The sequence below is a fragment of the Dendrobates tinctorius genome, unplaced genomic scaffold (genome assembly GCF_039654945.1).
Source record: "Dendrobates tinctorius isolate UK_male_01 unplaced genomic scaffold, ASM3965494v1 ptg000035l, whole genome shotgun sequence".
Classification (NCBI taxonomy): Eukaryota; Metazoa; Chordata; class Amphibia; order Anura; family Dendrobatidae; genus Dendrobates; species Dendrobates tinctorius.
The window spans coordinates 35,306,624-35,321,210 of NW_027361703.1; the positions used below are offsets into that span (position 1 = coordinate 35,306,624).

At 42.5% G+C, this 14,587-nt stretch overlaps 1 protein-coding gene across 1 annotated transcript in view; it reads right to left on the reverse strand.

Annotated features, from left to right (window-relative positions):
• Positions 1–14,587, reverse strand: part of LOC141087691 (V-type proton ATPase subunit S1-like) — a 159,637-nt gene that overhangs the window by 73,355 nt on the left and 71,695 nt on the right. The window contains exons 4-5 of the mRNA XM_073573406.1: positions 10,349–10,542; positions 8,557–8,597 (exon numbers count right to left, since the gene is read on the reverse strand). Of these exons, the coding sequence (XP_073429507.1) occupies positions 8,557–8,597; positions 10,349–10,542 (235 nt within the window). The remainder of the gene's footprint in view (positions 1–8,556; positions 8,598–10,348; positions 10,543–14,587) is intronic.

Here is a 14,587-nt window from a genome sequence, read left to right on the forward strand (position 1 = left end):
TAGGGGATCACTCGCTTGGCAGCCAAAATAATCACGTCCGGCACGGGTTTTCCATAAAACAATAACTCCATGCGGTTTATTCAGGCACCATAAACCCACAGCCATAACAAAGTTCATTTAAACAGCATAGCGTCCATGCCAGAGCTCCTCTCTGTTACCCTGTAGTCATACATGTTATGCAATGTTCAATATGCAGGCTTTCTAGCCACCAAGCTATCTCACCCTGTCAGGGTCTCCTCATGGCTGCTTCATACTCCAGACGTTCATTCGTTCCCCTGGGAACTCTCAGATGCTGGCAGCCATCATACACAGCCACTTCACATGCTGTTAGCCAGGAAGCCCCATCTCCCAACAGGACCTTCAACAACGGACCAACCGGGTCACTGCATTCACACATGTGACCTACCCTGGCCACCTTATATGGTCTGTAGCCACGCCCATCGGGTCACATGGCTATGACCTCATCACAGGTCCTTCAACCCTTCACACACACTTTGCAACAGCGTTCTTAAACACACGCCCTGGGTGGATTTGTAGGTAACTGGGTCCGCCCATCTCCCCAGCTACCTGGAGACTTCTCCCTGACACATTGACACAACATGCCAGCAGTATCACTGCTGATCAACACACACATCAGTCTCCATCTCAAGGCCACCCACCTTGAGATACATAATGGCCATTCATGACTCTGCCATTCATCCTCTCTCCTCGGACATCCACACAGCGCCCCCTAGCGGACACAGTGGTCACTACACAACACTACATTTTAGACGCAGATTGAAAGTGGCAAAACCATGAAGTAACACATATGGATACAAGGTGTAAAGAAACATGTGTGAAGCAATCCAGAATATGTATTAAACCTTATATTACTCCTTTTACTTATTCTGATAACACCTAGAATTGATTTCAGAGTACAGGAATGCCTCACCAACAGTTCTCTTGTTTGTGATCATCAGGTGTGTTTTGCAGAGACATTGTTAGAACAGTTGTGGAATAGGGCTCAGCTCTGTATGGAATCGTGTAATAAGTCAGAATATAGCAAGAACTACTCAAGTAAGTAAAGAGAAAATTATTACCTAAAGACATGAAGGTCAGCCAATGTCAATCTTGAAAATTGCTACAACTACAGGAACTGACTAAGAGTGTGGCTGCTTTATGTAAAACTGTGCAGACTCTCCAGGCATGTTCCCCCATAGAGAGGATCCAATTCGCCTCCTGCCCGGATGAACTTCCATGGCACCAGCAGAAGAGGATGCCACCAGAGCAAGGAAGATCAATAGGTAGATTTGATTTGTACTTATGTTGAACTATGCTTTATGTAACTTTACCGAAAATGTTGAAAAAGATGTGCCCACATGGACTAATGTGAGATTTCAGCAACCAATGTGCTTTATTCCAGTACAAGAACTCTTGTAAGGACTTACGAACTGGAAAGGAGCATGGTACATTGTGCTTTTTTCAATGAGCCATCCAAAACAGCCAGTGCAGTGAATTGTATATTATGGTCTGTGTGCCCCGCAGCTGCACTCTGGGACGATTCGGAGTGGTTTTGGGCTGTAATCCACAACTAGATTAATACAATTGTTTATATATATATATTCAGGTTAATGCTATTTTGTTTTATTATGGACTGACCATCTGCTTAGTAGCCCGAGGATGTGTTACTCTTCACTAGGTGGGAATGTAAGTGGCGCCCGTGTCTGCAGCGCCACAAAGTGCCTACATTTGTGATACTTTTTTCTGTATTACCAGCTATGGTGAGGACTAAGTTCTATGCTGTTATAATGGCATCCACACATTGTTACCTGATCCCTTACTGGAAGATTGTACACTTTTGCTTGAACCTGGAAGTGTGCACGATCCTTCAGATTGGAAGTGGTGCTTGAAAAGTTGTTTTTTTTAGGAAGAAGTAGCATGATGGAGGTCCTGCATGTAGAGAAAAGTAGCATGTTCTCTGCAAGGACAGCTGCATAAGGCAGGGTACCAGTCCCTGGAGCACATAGACTTACAGAGTCTGTGCTAAACTGAAACACTACTGGGGTTTCATATAACAAGCAGTAGTGCGCTTTTGCCAGGAGTTCAGCAACTGCATGGAATCAGGGACACTGTTGTAAGAAGAAGTACCGTATTTTTCGCTTTATAAGATGCTCCGGATTATAAGACGCACCACAAATTTTGAGGACAAAAATAGGAAAAAACTTTTTTAATAAAATGGTGGTGCCTCTTATAATCCAGGTGTCTTATTGCTTACCGGAGCTGGTGGCTGCAGTGAAGTGGGGTCCCAGGGTCGCTGCTGGAGGAGGCAGGAGTGGGGTGATACTGCAGGCTGCAGGAAGGGATGAGAGGGTGCTCCGATGTGCAGCGCGCTGGCAGGGGGGCTCGTGCTGCTACCAGGGGGGCTCGTGCTGCTACCAGGGGGGCTTGCGCTGCTGCCAGGGGGGCTATACTGCTGCCAGGGGGGTCTGTACTGCTGCCAGGGGGGGCTCATGCTGCTACCAGGGGGCTCATGCTGCTGCCAGGGGGGTTCGTGCTGCTACCAAGGGGGACTCATGCTGCTACCAGGGGGGCTTGCGCTGCTGCCAGGGGGCTGTACTGCTGCCAGGGGGGCTCATGCTGATACCAGGGGGGGCTTGCGCTGCTGCCAGGGGGCTGTACTGCTGCCAGGGGGGTCTGTGCTGGGTGTCAGTCCGTCTGAGCTGATGGTGATCTCGGGACAGATCTCGAGAGATGAGATCTCAGCGCTGAAATCTCATCTCTCGAGATCTCAGTCCCGAGATCACCATCAGCGCATGCGCCGCTCCCGGCGGCGGCCGCCATATTGCCGAAGTAAAAACAGAGGGAACCAAGAGGGAGCCCCGGGGCTCTGGCCTGTCGCAAAATGTTGCCAGAACCCCGGGATTGGAACTGGAGACACCGCTGGGCACTTGGAGACACCGCTGGGTACCCAGAGACACCCACAGCGGCGACGGACAGCCGGACACCCCTGCGGCCTACACCCGGTAATGTATATCCTCTTTGTAAAACGCACCCCCATTTTCCCCCCAAGTTTGGGGGAAAAAAAGTGCGTCTTACAAAGCGGAAAATACGGTAAGTGTTCCGATAGGATTCACGTTGCCTGCTCTCTGTGATCACGGATTCAGTAACTGTTTACCTTGGAACGCTGGGGATCCAAGGAATCATTTACCAGAGGTATAATTAGCAGCAGGAGGGCTACAATACATCACAGCAGAGAAACTGAACTCTCATCTTGCGGGTCTGACCAAAACCCTGTTTGTGAATTGTATGGAAGCTTCTGGAACTGTTTGCAGAACTTCACTAAAAGGTATCAACTGATCATTAGGCTATGTGCACACGTAGTGGAAGGTGCTGCAGATTTTTCCGCACGGATTTTGGAAAATCCGAAGGTCAAAATACCTGCGGTTTATCTGCAGATTTTCTGCGGTTTAGCCTGCAGTTTTCCCCTGCTGTTTGACACTTGTCATTGATCAGGTGCTAAACCGCTGCAGAATCCGCACAAAGAATTGACATGGTGCGGTTTTGAAACCGCAGCAAATCCGCGCAGAAAATTCCGCACCGTGTACACAGCGTTTTTTAATTTCCATTGCTTACAATGGTACTGTACAACACAGCGGAATCTGCTGCGGACTCGCAGGGCCAAAAACGCTGCGAATCTGCAGCAGAATCCGCAACGTATGCACATAGCCTTACCCTATGTAATGGTAATTATTGTCTGCTGCACCATTCCTGCTCCAACTCCCCTGGGAGCCAGCCCTAGATTGAAAGGGGTTAATCATCTGGCACTGTCCATCACCTTGTAACTCCCAGGGACCCACATGAGTGCCCTGTCATACCAGGCTGAACATCAGAACTAGCATGACAAACCTTTTTATTAATATTACTAGCTGAAGAGCCCGGCGTTGCCTGGGCATAGTAACCAACTGTGGTTAGTTATAACAAATTATAATGATTATATTGCACATAAAAACATTTCACATCATATATTCAACACTACAGATTTGCAACACAAATTAACTAAACAATTACCCAAGTATTGATAGTATTTTATTTTCCACTCATTCAAGAGCCTTTTGATAAACAACATTTTTGGTTTTTCCTTTCAGTGCAAAGATGAACAGATTTTTGGCAGTTCCAACTCTTGAACAGATCACATAAAGTTGACAATGAGAAAAGCATGGAGATTGCAAATCAATCCCTACTACTTAAATTGATCCCTACTTCTTTCAAGGACTGTCCCTGAGTATTGTTAATGTAAATTGCAAATAGCAGATGAACTGGAAACTGGAGGCGTTTAAAATCAAAAAACAAATCAGATGGAATGAGTGGAATTCTTGGAATGAAAATGTCCTCTCCTTTGGCACATCCTGTTTCTGAGCTGTGTATCTAACCCTAACCTGTGTGATAATGTCTGCTGAGCTGTGTACCTAATCATCTCCTGTGTGATACTTTCTGCTGAGCTGTGTATCTAATCCTATCGTGTGTTACTGACTGCTCAGCCGTGTATTTAACCCTATCCTGTGTGATACTGACTGCTGAGCAGTGTATCTAATCCTATCCTGTGTGATACCGTCTGCTGAGCCGTGTATCTAACCCTATCCTGTGTGATACTGACTGCTGAGCCGTGTACCTAATCCTATCATGTGTGTTACTGACTGTTCAGCCGTGTATCTAATCCTATCCTGTGTGATACTGACTGCTGAGCCATGTATCTAATCCTATTCTGTGTGATACTGTCTGCTGAGCCGTGTATCTAATCCTCTCCTGTGTGATACTGTCTGCTGACCTGTGTATCTAATCCTTTCCTGTGTGATACTGTCTGCTGAGCCATGTATCTAATCCTCTCCTGTTTGATACTGTCTGCTGACCCGTGTATCTAATCCTATCCTGTGTGATACTGACTGCTGAGCCGTGTATCTAATCCTATCCTGTGTGATATTGGGCTCCCCCTGCAGTCTGTGTCAGAGGGTGGTCTGTGTTGGCACGGTAATAAATTCTGTTATTTCCAGCTTTACAGAAGGACGATAACACCATAGAAATGAAAAGAATAATAGGCAAAATTGTTTGGTGAATTGGAACGTGCGGGGTTAAAATTTCGCCTCACAACATAGCCTATGATGCTCTCGGGGTCCAGAAGTGTGACTGTGCCAAATTTTGTGGCTGTAGCTGCGACGGTGCAGATGCCAATCCCGGACATACATACAAACATACACACACACATTGAGATTTATATATTAGATTATTAACCCCACAATTGACAAATACTGGCACGCGCCTCGGGTCAGATTCAATCAGTACTCGGAACCGCCATGACCCAGTACTGTTACCGCAGCGGCCCAGCCTGGGCAGCACATATATGTCCTGTATCCTGGTATATACTGTATGTCCCTCATCCTGGTATATACTGTATGTCCCCCCATCCTAGTATATATGTCACTCATCATGGTATATATGTTCCCCATCCTGAGTCCCTTTTTGGTATATATGTCACTCATCCTGGTATATATGTTCCCCATCCTAGTATATATGTCATTCATCCTGGCATTTATGTCCCCTATCATGGGACCATCCTAGTATATATCCATCCCGTTATGCCGCACACATAAAAAAGATTCTTCTCACCTTCCCTCCGCTCTCCATGCTCGCGGTGTACTCTTATGATGCCGGCAACTGTGTAAGTGACAGGCAGCACATGACGTCACTGTCATGTACCCCAAGTCACAGGTGCTGAAGGCAAGAGCAAAGTCGCCGCTGTAGGAAGCTGGCAGTGGCAGGAGCAGTGAGTATTAATTTCCCTATTAAAGGAAAATGAATATTCACTACTCCCCATGCATAATAGTAAAAATCTTCAGTCGTTTACTATCATTGACCTCAGTGCCAAGAGGTGGGCAGGATTATGGGAGTGAAGAGCAGTGAATATTCATTCTCTTTAATAGCGGACACACAGGATCGCCACAGGCTTCTAGCAGCAGCAACCCTGCCTCCTGTGTCCCCGCTCCACAGCCGCCACACCCATTAAACCCACCGCCGCACCTCCACTGGTATATTTGGACTACAAGTGGCACCCCCATTTTACTCCCAAATGTGGGGGCAAAATGTGCAACCTATATTCCTAAAAATATGGTAGATTATTCCAGAGATGTACTTATTTTTTAATTTGTCAAATAACCCCTTTATAATATCATTTAAATTGTTATTTCCTGAAACTTGCAGCAAAATGCCTGTGTCTGCCTCTAACTCCTCACTGCTTCTCCTCCCCCTCCTCCTCCATAGAATGTTATAATCAGAAGCTATCATCTCCCATCTCAGTAATATGAAAACCTCTCTTCACTGATAGATAAAGTGAATGATCAGTCTGGAGGAGAAGGAGAGGCAGGGTAAGAAGTTGATTTCTCTAATGTCAGATATTACATAATTTCTTATCTTAGCTTGAAATATCGATATATGAAAAATATATGGCATTATGGCTAGCCTTTAAGATATTATTTATAAGGGCCCCAAACTTAAGTCTCTTTTTCGATGTGCTCATAACTGTTATAGACTCACGCACTTTATGAGAGGAAAGAAATAAAATAATATTTCAATCCAAAATGTCCTCGAGTTGAATTCACAACAAAGTATTTGGAAATACAGCAAACGCCATCATTATTATAGGAAAGAACTTCTGACAATCATAGGTGGAATGTATTTTTATTGATGTCATACTGCTACGTGTTGAATGCACAGGTGAATAATGTTGGTAGTTGAATTTTTGCTAGTTAAAGATGTAACAATTTGCTACTGGTCTCATTTACTGAATATCAATTCTATTTCTGTTTTCTTTTTTAATCTTGGGTAAAAAGTACTCTGAAGCATGTTCCAGACATGTGTCCTTCTCATTAAAGCATTCTGATGCCCTAAAGGGCCTGTCACACTAAGCGATATTGCTAGTAATATCGCTATAACGTCACTGGTTTTTGTGACGTTATAGCGATATTGCTAGCGATATCGCTGTGTTTGATACTTACCTCCGACCGCTCCCCCGCTGGTTATCGCTGATCGCGCGAGAACGTCCTGGACTGTTTCTCGTCGTCAGCTTCCTGCTGGGGCTTCCTGCTGTGACGACGAGGGACGCATGGACGCGGGCGGGAAGACGTCAGGATCGCTTCGTCTGACAGGTAAGTAGCGACCCCCGTCCCCAGCGATGTCGCTGGTGAGATCTGCCTGTTTGGCAGCTCACTAGCGACCACTTAGCGATGCACCAGTGATCCTGACTGCGTCATATCGCTGGTCGGGATCGCTGGTACATCGCTAAGTGTGACAGTACCGTAAGAGACAAAGATACATTATTTAGTACGCTATGGAGAAAGGCAACAAGTGTAGCTATAGCTACCGAAAATGTCACCGATCCCTGCTTCAAAGATCAACCTCACTTTTATTAAAATATAGGCTATCATGTAGTCATTTGCACCTAGCTAAAAGCAATAGTTATTTCCACTTTAGTTTGTTATATAGAGTAACATTTTTCCTATACAGAAGGTATAAAGAATGAGTAAATATATGTGATTTGGACATATATATTTCCTGTGAAATCTATAGTCATAGATAGGGCATACATATAGTAAATGGGAGTTATTAGTTTGTTTTTTTTCAAGTAGGAAATCATATACGGTATATCATTGAAACTATTGTTTTGTTGGTGAAAACAAACCAATTGTATCACTACCATAGATATATTGACAATCTTGGCAATCCTTATTTACAATTTAATAGACTTAAAAAAAATTAGAATATCTGTTGTGCTATTTATACAAATAATATACAAATATTCATTTTGTTTCCTTAACCTTCACTTAGTTGAGCCAAAATATTTAGACTGTAGCACATTTAGCCAACAACGCGTCTCACGATGTCCTGAGTAGGGAGAAGCGCCAGGGCGAGGAAGCTACCGAAACAGAAGGTTATTCACCTTCCATACCTGCAGCAATATAATGAAAACAAACTTGCTTGGGGTCCAATGGACCACAAGCGACTAATTAAAGATTAAGGAGGTCAACTGGCAAAAAGCATGTCTTATCCATTGATGGGGGTCCAACCACTGTGACATAGACCAATTAGCAGAACTGGGATCCCTGAGTTTCTTTGTGTGAATGGGATGGTAGTCTGCATGTGTGACCTCCTCTCTATACACTTCTATTGGACTGACTAAAACAGCATTTTGCTCTACCTCTGTGAGACCTATAGAAGGGAATGGATTGGTGTTCACATACGCAACACTGTGATTCCCACAGGCAGCTTGTAGGACCTCCGCTTTGGTGGTGGTGCGGGTCTAATTGGTCTGACTCCACGTGATCATACAAACATTTATTATTTATCCTATGAATGGCTGATAAATGCTTTTTATTGGATAACCCCTTTAACGTCAGTCACAGAGACTTCTGTTAGTTGGTTTATCTCTAAAAATGTTGGAAATCCTGCACTGCAGCAGTACATATCAAACAAGAGGATGATTTTTTTATATACACTGTATATAATAATTTCATCTTAGATTTGTCTTACCATTTTCAGCAAAGACCAGAGCAGCAGAGTTTTTATTTGCCCTATGGAGTAAAGAAAATGAATATTTCATTATATCAAAGCAATCATACATACGAATACTTTTATGAATGAAATTAAAGCAGAAATAACCTGAAACAATAAATTCCCATTTTTATTTAATAACGAACAATAATAATAATAATAAATATGCATAAATAGCATTTTTGCTACAACTACCCCATGTAAACTATATGTATAGACATGAAACTTCAGTATAATTGCATCCATTGCTGTTCATACCTGCTTATGATCTATGCAGTAAGACAATTGCTATACACCAGAAAACTGGCATTAATTATTCAAAATGATGGCACTCACTAAATTTGTACAATATTTCACATCTTTTTCCTACTTTTCTCCTCTCTCTCCCACATAATGAAAGTTGTCACAATTGTAGTCCACACCTTGATCATCATATTATTTTTATAATTTATTCAAGCCCCAACAAAAATAAAAAGACACCTGACAGTAGATACATACCGCCCTAACCACAGAAGCATATATCAGACACTAGCCATATATGTTTGATGTTATAACTTTCACAGAAAAATATACTTTATGAGCCACTGGGGACGGAGATGTATGGGTAACTACTAGTCAAAAAGGCCTGTCCTCGGCAGCTGCTCTCCACTCACTCCAGTTGAGTGACAGGTCTCTCCTTGCATGCATGTATAGGGACAGACCTGTGTTGTGAGCTCATCTGTTCATTCACCTTTTGTGTCCGAGGATCTCCCTCTTCTGGTGAAGGAAGGTAGTGAGACTGATTTGGATGAAAGAAACCAAACACCTGATCAGGTGGACTGTGACTGGGTAACAGGAACTTCAGACTGGATATAGGGCAGCCGACGCCCTTCTGAGTGGCTGGTGATTTATCTGCTGGATTCTTGGAGACCAGTCTGATTCCTGCTTCCCAAAGATAAGTTTTTGCTCTGCTATTGAACTTATTAGTTTTGGTTTTGTTTACCTTGTTTTTTTAGTTCAGCCATCCCCGGCCGGGGGTGTGCTGGATTCTTTTTCCTTGATCAGTGTTCTCTTTTGCTCTACTTTCAGAATATTCTGAGTGCTGATATAGGGTTTGAAGTCTAGTGACTTCAGGGTCCTTTTTGCTTATCAGTTGTGTTGGTAATATTTTTAGCAGGGTTTTCTCGGATTGCAGACAGCAGCTCTTCTGTCCTGTCCTTTTTAGTTAGCTTGGGCCCCATCGTTTGCTCAACCTATCTTTCTATCTGTGTTAGTGTTTTCATCTTGTTTCACCGTTATTATATGTTGGGGGCTGCCTTTTGCTTTGGGGTCTGCTCTGGGGCAGTCAGTTTTTCCCTTTTCTCTCTTTAGGCTTATTTAGATCTCCGGCTGTGATGAGGTGTCTAGAATCACCGTAGGAACACTCCACGGCTACTGCTAGTTGTGTGATAGGATTAGGGCTCTGCAATCTGCTAGTTTCCAACCTCTCTGATTTTCTGGGCTGAGTTTGTGTTTTGTTTTTTCCTCCTCGGTGACTCAATCATAACAGACCTGTCAGTCAGTGGTAGAGAGCGAAGAGAAGCCAACGGGGAGCCGCCTTTCCGACTAGTCACTCATACGGCTTGATCCCCAGCGGGCTTTCAAAATAATGTGCTGCAGCATTTCAGAGTCAAACATACATGGCTGAAATCATACAGCAAGTGTCTGATACATTCTGTCTCTGGACCAGGCAGCATGTATCCACGGTCAGGTTACCTTTAAACTAAAATGTTCATTCTAGTATTTACTGTACCTAGGTATAGCTTCTAGTGTTATTATAATCAGGGTTGGTTTATTGTAATCTATTTCCAAGCAGGATACATTGAAATTGTCCACAACGGCTATGTTCCAGTCATCTTGCTGTTGTAGGTAACTTGGCAAATTATTTACTGTCTTCTTCTCTACACAGGGCAGAATTAAGGAGGCTGGTGATGAATCCAAAATGTCCTGTAAAAGATGCATAGGGTATTTTACAGCTTCAGCAAATTTATGATTACCCTACTGCAACTCAATGTATCAGCAGTGGAAGATTTATGTAGCACATGATAAACAGCAAAGTATCATCCTGTAGAACCAGAGCTGTGCCTAGCAAATAAAGCAAATAACTTTATATAAAGGTCAGCTGTCAGGGAGAGCAGCAGCAAAGTGCAAGTGCCATAAATTATGCATGGCACATAAACATACAAGTGACAGAAAAGGACTTCACTGCTCACAATGTAATTATACGCAGATTGGAATTCATTACATAATCTCATGTTCTAGGTTATCAGGCAAAGCATACAGAATTTAACCAGCAATTAACCTCTTCAGGACCTGACAATTCATCATTTTTTCTCTTTCGTTTTTTTCCCCTCATCTTATTCCAAGAGCCATCATTTATTTATTTTTCTGTTGACATAGACAAATGAGTGATCGCTTTTTTGGCGGGGGAGATGAGCGGTGGTTTTGAATGACGGCATTCATCTTACCATAAAATGAACTCAAAGATGAGAAACAAAAATCTAAGTGAAATGAAATGGTGAAAAAATGCAATTCTGCCATCATTTTATTTTTGCATTTGGTGTTAACAGTGTTTATAGAACAGTTTGCATGACTCTCCAGATCAGTATGAATACGTCAATGTCAGTTTTGGGCAGTTTTTTCTTTTATTTACGTGGTAAAAAAAATTCAGAGGTTTGAAAACAGATAAAATTGGATCAAAAAGGGACTAATATGGCAACACCTTGGGTGTTCAGCAGGTCGACCTGCAGCCATGGCAACACATCGATTCCCAATGATCACGTCAAGGGCGGCCAATGGGAGCCAGTGCACACTCTCACCTCCAATCACATAATTTAAATGCGGCAGTGAAAGTGTTGTCACAGTAAAGGCCAGGAGTCAATACTAGCAATATAATCACAGGAACCAGTCAATTAATGCACAGGGTGAGACAGATCACATGGCTGGGGTCAAGATCAAGTCAGGAACACAGTCAATGATACATAAATGATAGCCTGGCAAGGAATATATCTTAGTCTGCTTGCAAGGGATCCATGGGAACTTGTATAAATAGTCCGCCTGACATAATCCAAAGACACTAAATGAGAAGGGAGCCGTCTGCAGCTGCTCGTTGCTTAAGAATGGAGAATTGATTAACAAAATGGTAGAAGGTAGCTGGTGAACTGTTGAAGGTAACTGGTAACATTACCTTTACTTTTAGGACAATGTTCTGCTGACATTGGGGAAGTGTAATGGTGCTGTTATTGATTGTTTCCTTCTATCGCAAGTAGTAAAGCTGGAATTTTTCTGAACATAAAATAAAATCTTTGTGAGACCAAAAAAATATGTTTATTGTCTCAACAGAAAAGGTAAAAAAAAGATGGCAAGAATAGAATATAGGCTGCATTCAAGGAAAAATAAACCTCTAATCAATCAGATACCTTCCCAGATTATAGCTTATTTGACAAGGGTCATAGGTAGAACATAGAGCTTTATGTTTACTAGTTTATATAAAGTATTGTCATATGTATCCCAAAAACTCATCAGGAAAGTCTATAGCCTGAAATAATCCAGCTGCCAACTAACTGCCAACGAAGCTACTGATTTCTTTCCCAATATCTTGTATAGTGTAAGCCAGTGAAGGCAGGGTCCTCTCTCCCTCTGTACCAGTCTGTCACAGTTTGTTTAAGGTATTTTATATACAGACATGGACAGAAAACATTGCTGGTACCCTTCAAACTCTCAATTGTCAATGTAATACTTTAAAACTGACAACCTTTTGAGGCAGGCACTGCAAAAAATAATTTCTGTAGCTCTTATTGAGACTTCTGCACCTGTCCACAGGTATTTTGGCCCACTTGTCATAAGCTAACTGCTCCAGTTTTCTCAGGTTTAGCTCCTTCACTACCAAGGGTGGTTTGCACGTTAACTCCCGGGCCAATTTTTACAATTCTGACCACTGTCCCTTTATGAGGTAATAACTCTGAAATGCTTCCATGGATCCCGGTGATTTTGACAAAGTTTTCTCGTGACATATTGTACTTCATGATAGTGGTAAAATTTCATTGAAATAACTTGCGTTTATTTGTGAAAAAAATGGAAATTTGGCGACAATTTTTAAAATTTCGCAATTTTCCAACTTTGAATTTTTATGCCCTTAAATCACAGAGATACAGCACACAAAAAACTTGATAAGTAACATTTCCCACATGTTTACTTTACATCACCACAATTTTGGAACCAAAATTTTTTTTTGTTAGGAAGTTATAAGCGTTAAAAATTGACCAGCGATTTCTCATTTTTGCAACACCATTTTATTTTTACGGACCACATCATATTTGAAGCCACTTTGCGGGGTCTATATGATAGAAAATACCCAAAAGTGACACCATTCTAAAAACTGCACCCCTTAAGGTGCTCAAAACCACATTCAAGAAGTTTATTAACCCTTTAGTTGCGTCACAGGAATTTTTTGAATATTTAAAAAAAATGAAAATTTAACTTTTCTTCACAAAAAAAAATACTTCAGGTTCAATTTTTTTTATTTTACCAAGGGTAACAGGAGAAATTGGACTGCAAAACTTATTGTGCAATTTGCCCTGAGTGTGCTGATACCTAATATGTGGAAGGGAACCACTGTTTCGGCGCATGGCAGAGCTCAGAAGGGAAGGAGCGCTGTTTGACTTTTTCAATGCAAAATTGACTGGAATTCAGATCGGACACCATGTCGCATTTGGAGAGCCCCTGATGTACCTAAACAGTGGAAACCACCCACAAGTTACCCCATTTTGGAAACTAGGTCCACTAAGGAACTTATCTAGATGAGTGGTGAGCACTTTGAACCCCCAAGGGCTTCACAGAAGTTTATAATGCCCGGGCATGAAAATAAAAAAATCGTATTTTTTCCACAAACATGATCAATTAGTCCCCAATTTTTTTATTTTCCCAAGGGTACCAGGAGAAATTGTGCCCCAAAAGTTGTTGTCCAATTTATCCTGAGTACGCTGATACCTCATATGTGGGAGAAAACTACTGTATGGGCACACGTTGGGGCTTGGAAGGGAAGTAGTGACGTTTTGGAATGCAGACTTTGATGGAACTTATCTAGATGTGTGGTGAGAACTTTGAACCCCCCAGTGCTTCACAGAAGTTTATAATGCCTAGGCGTGAAAATAAAAAAATCGTACTTTTTCCACAAACATGATCAATTAGTCACCAATTTTTTTATTTTCCCAATGGTACCAGGAGAAATTGGACCCCAAAAGTTGTTGTCCAATTTGTCCTGAGTACGCTGATACCTCATATGTGGGAGAAAACTACTGTATGGGCACACGTCGGGGCTTGGAAGGGATATTTATATGCGTCTTTTTGATCGCGCGTTATTGCACTTTTTGTTCGGCGGTATGATAATAAATCATTATTTTTTGCTTTGTTTTTTTATTTTTAATTTTTAAGGGGTTCTCTAAAGGGGTTAACTAATGGGACAGTTTTATAGGGCAGGTCGTTACGGACGCGGCGATACCAAATATGTGTACTTTTATTGTTTGTTTGTTTTTTATTTCCAAAAAATGAATTTATTTGGTAATATTTTTTTTTCTAATTTATTTAGCGATTTTTTTAAAATTATTTTTACACTTATTTTTTAACTTTATTAGGTTGTCCCAGGGGGGACATCACTGTCCTGTGACAGATCGCTGATCTATCACATCACAGATCACTGTGACAGATCAGCAATCTGTCACAGGCATAGACGCAGACTTCCTCATGCCTGCGCTTTGCAGGCACTGGAAGTCGGCTCCCTACAGGCCCCGAAGGTCCCCGTCGCCATCTTGGATCCGGGGACCTGTAGGGAAAGAGACCCCTGCAGCAGCGCTGCACATTGCGCTGCCGTGGGGGGCTCATGGAAGCAAGGAGGGAGCCCCCTCCCTGCTGATGCTTCCCTTTAACCCCGGTACACCGCGATCGTGTTTGATCGCGGTGTGCAAGGGGTTAACATGTCGGGGGCGGTCCGTGA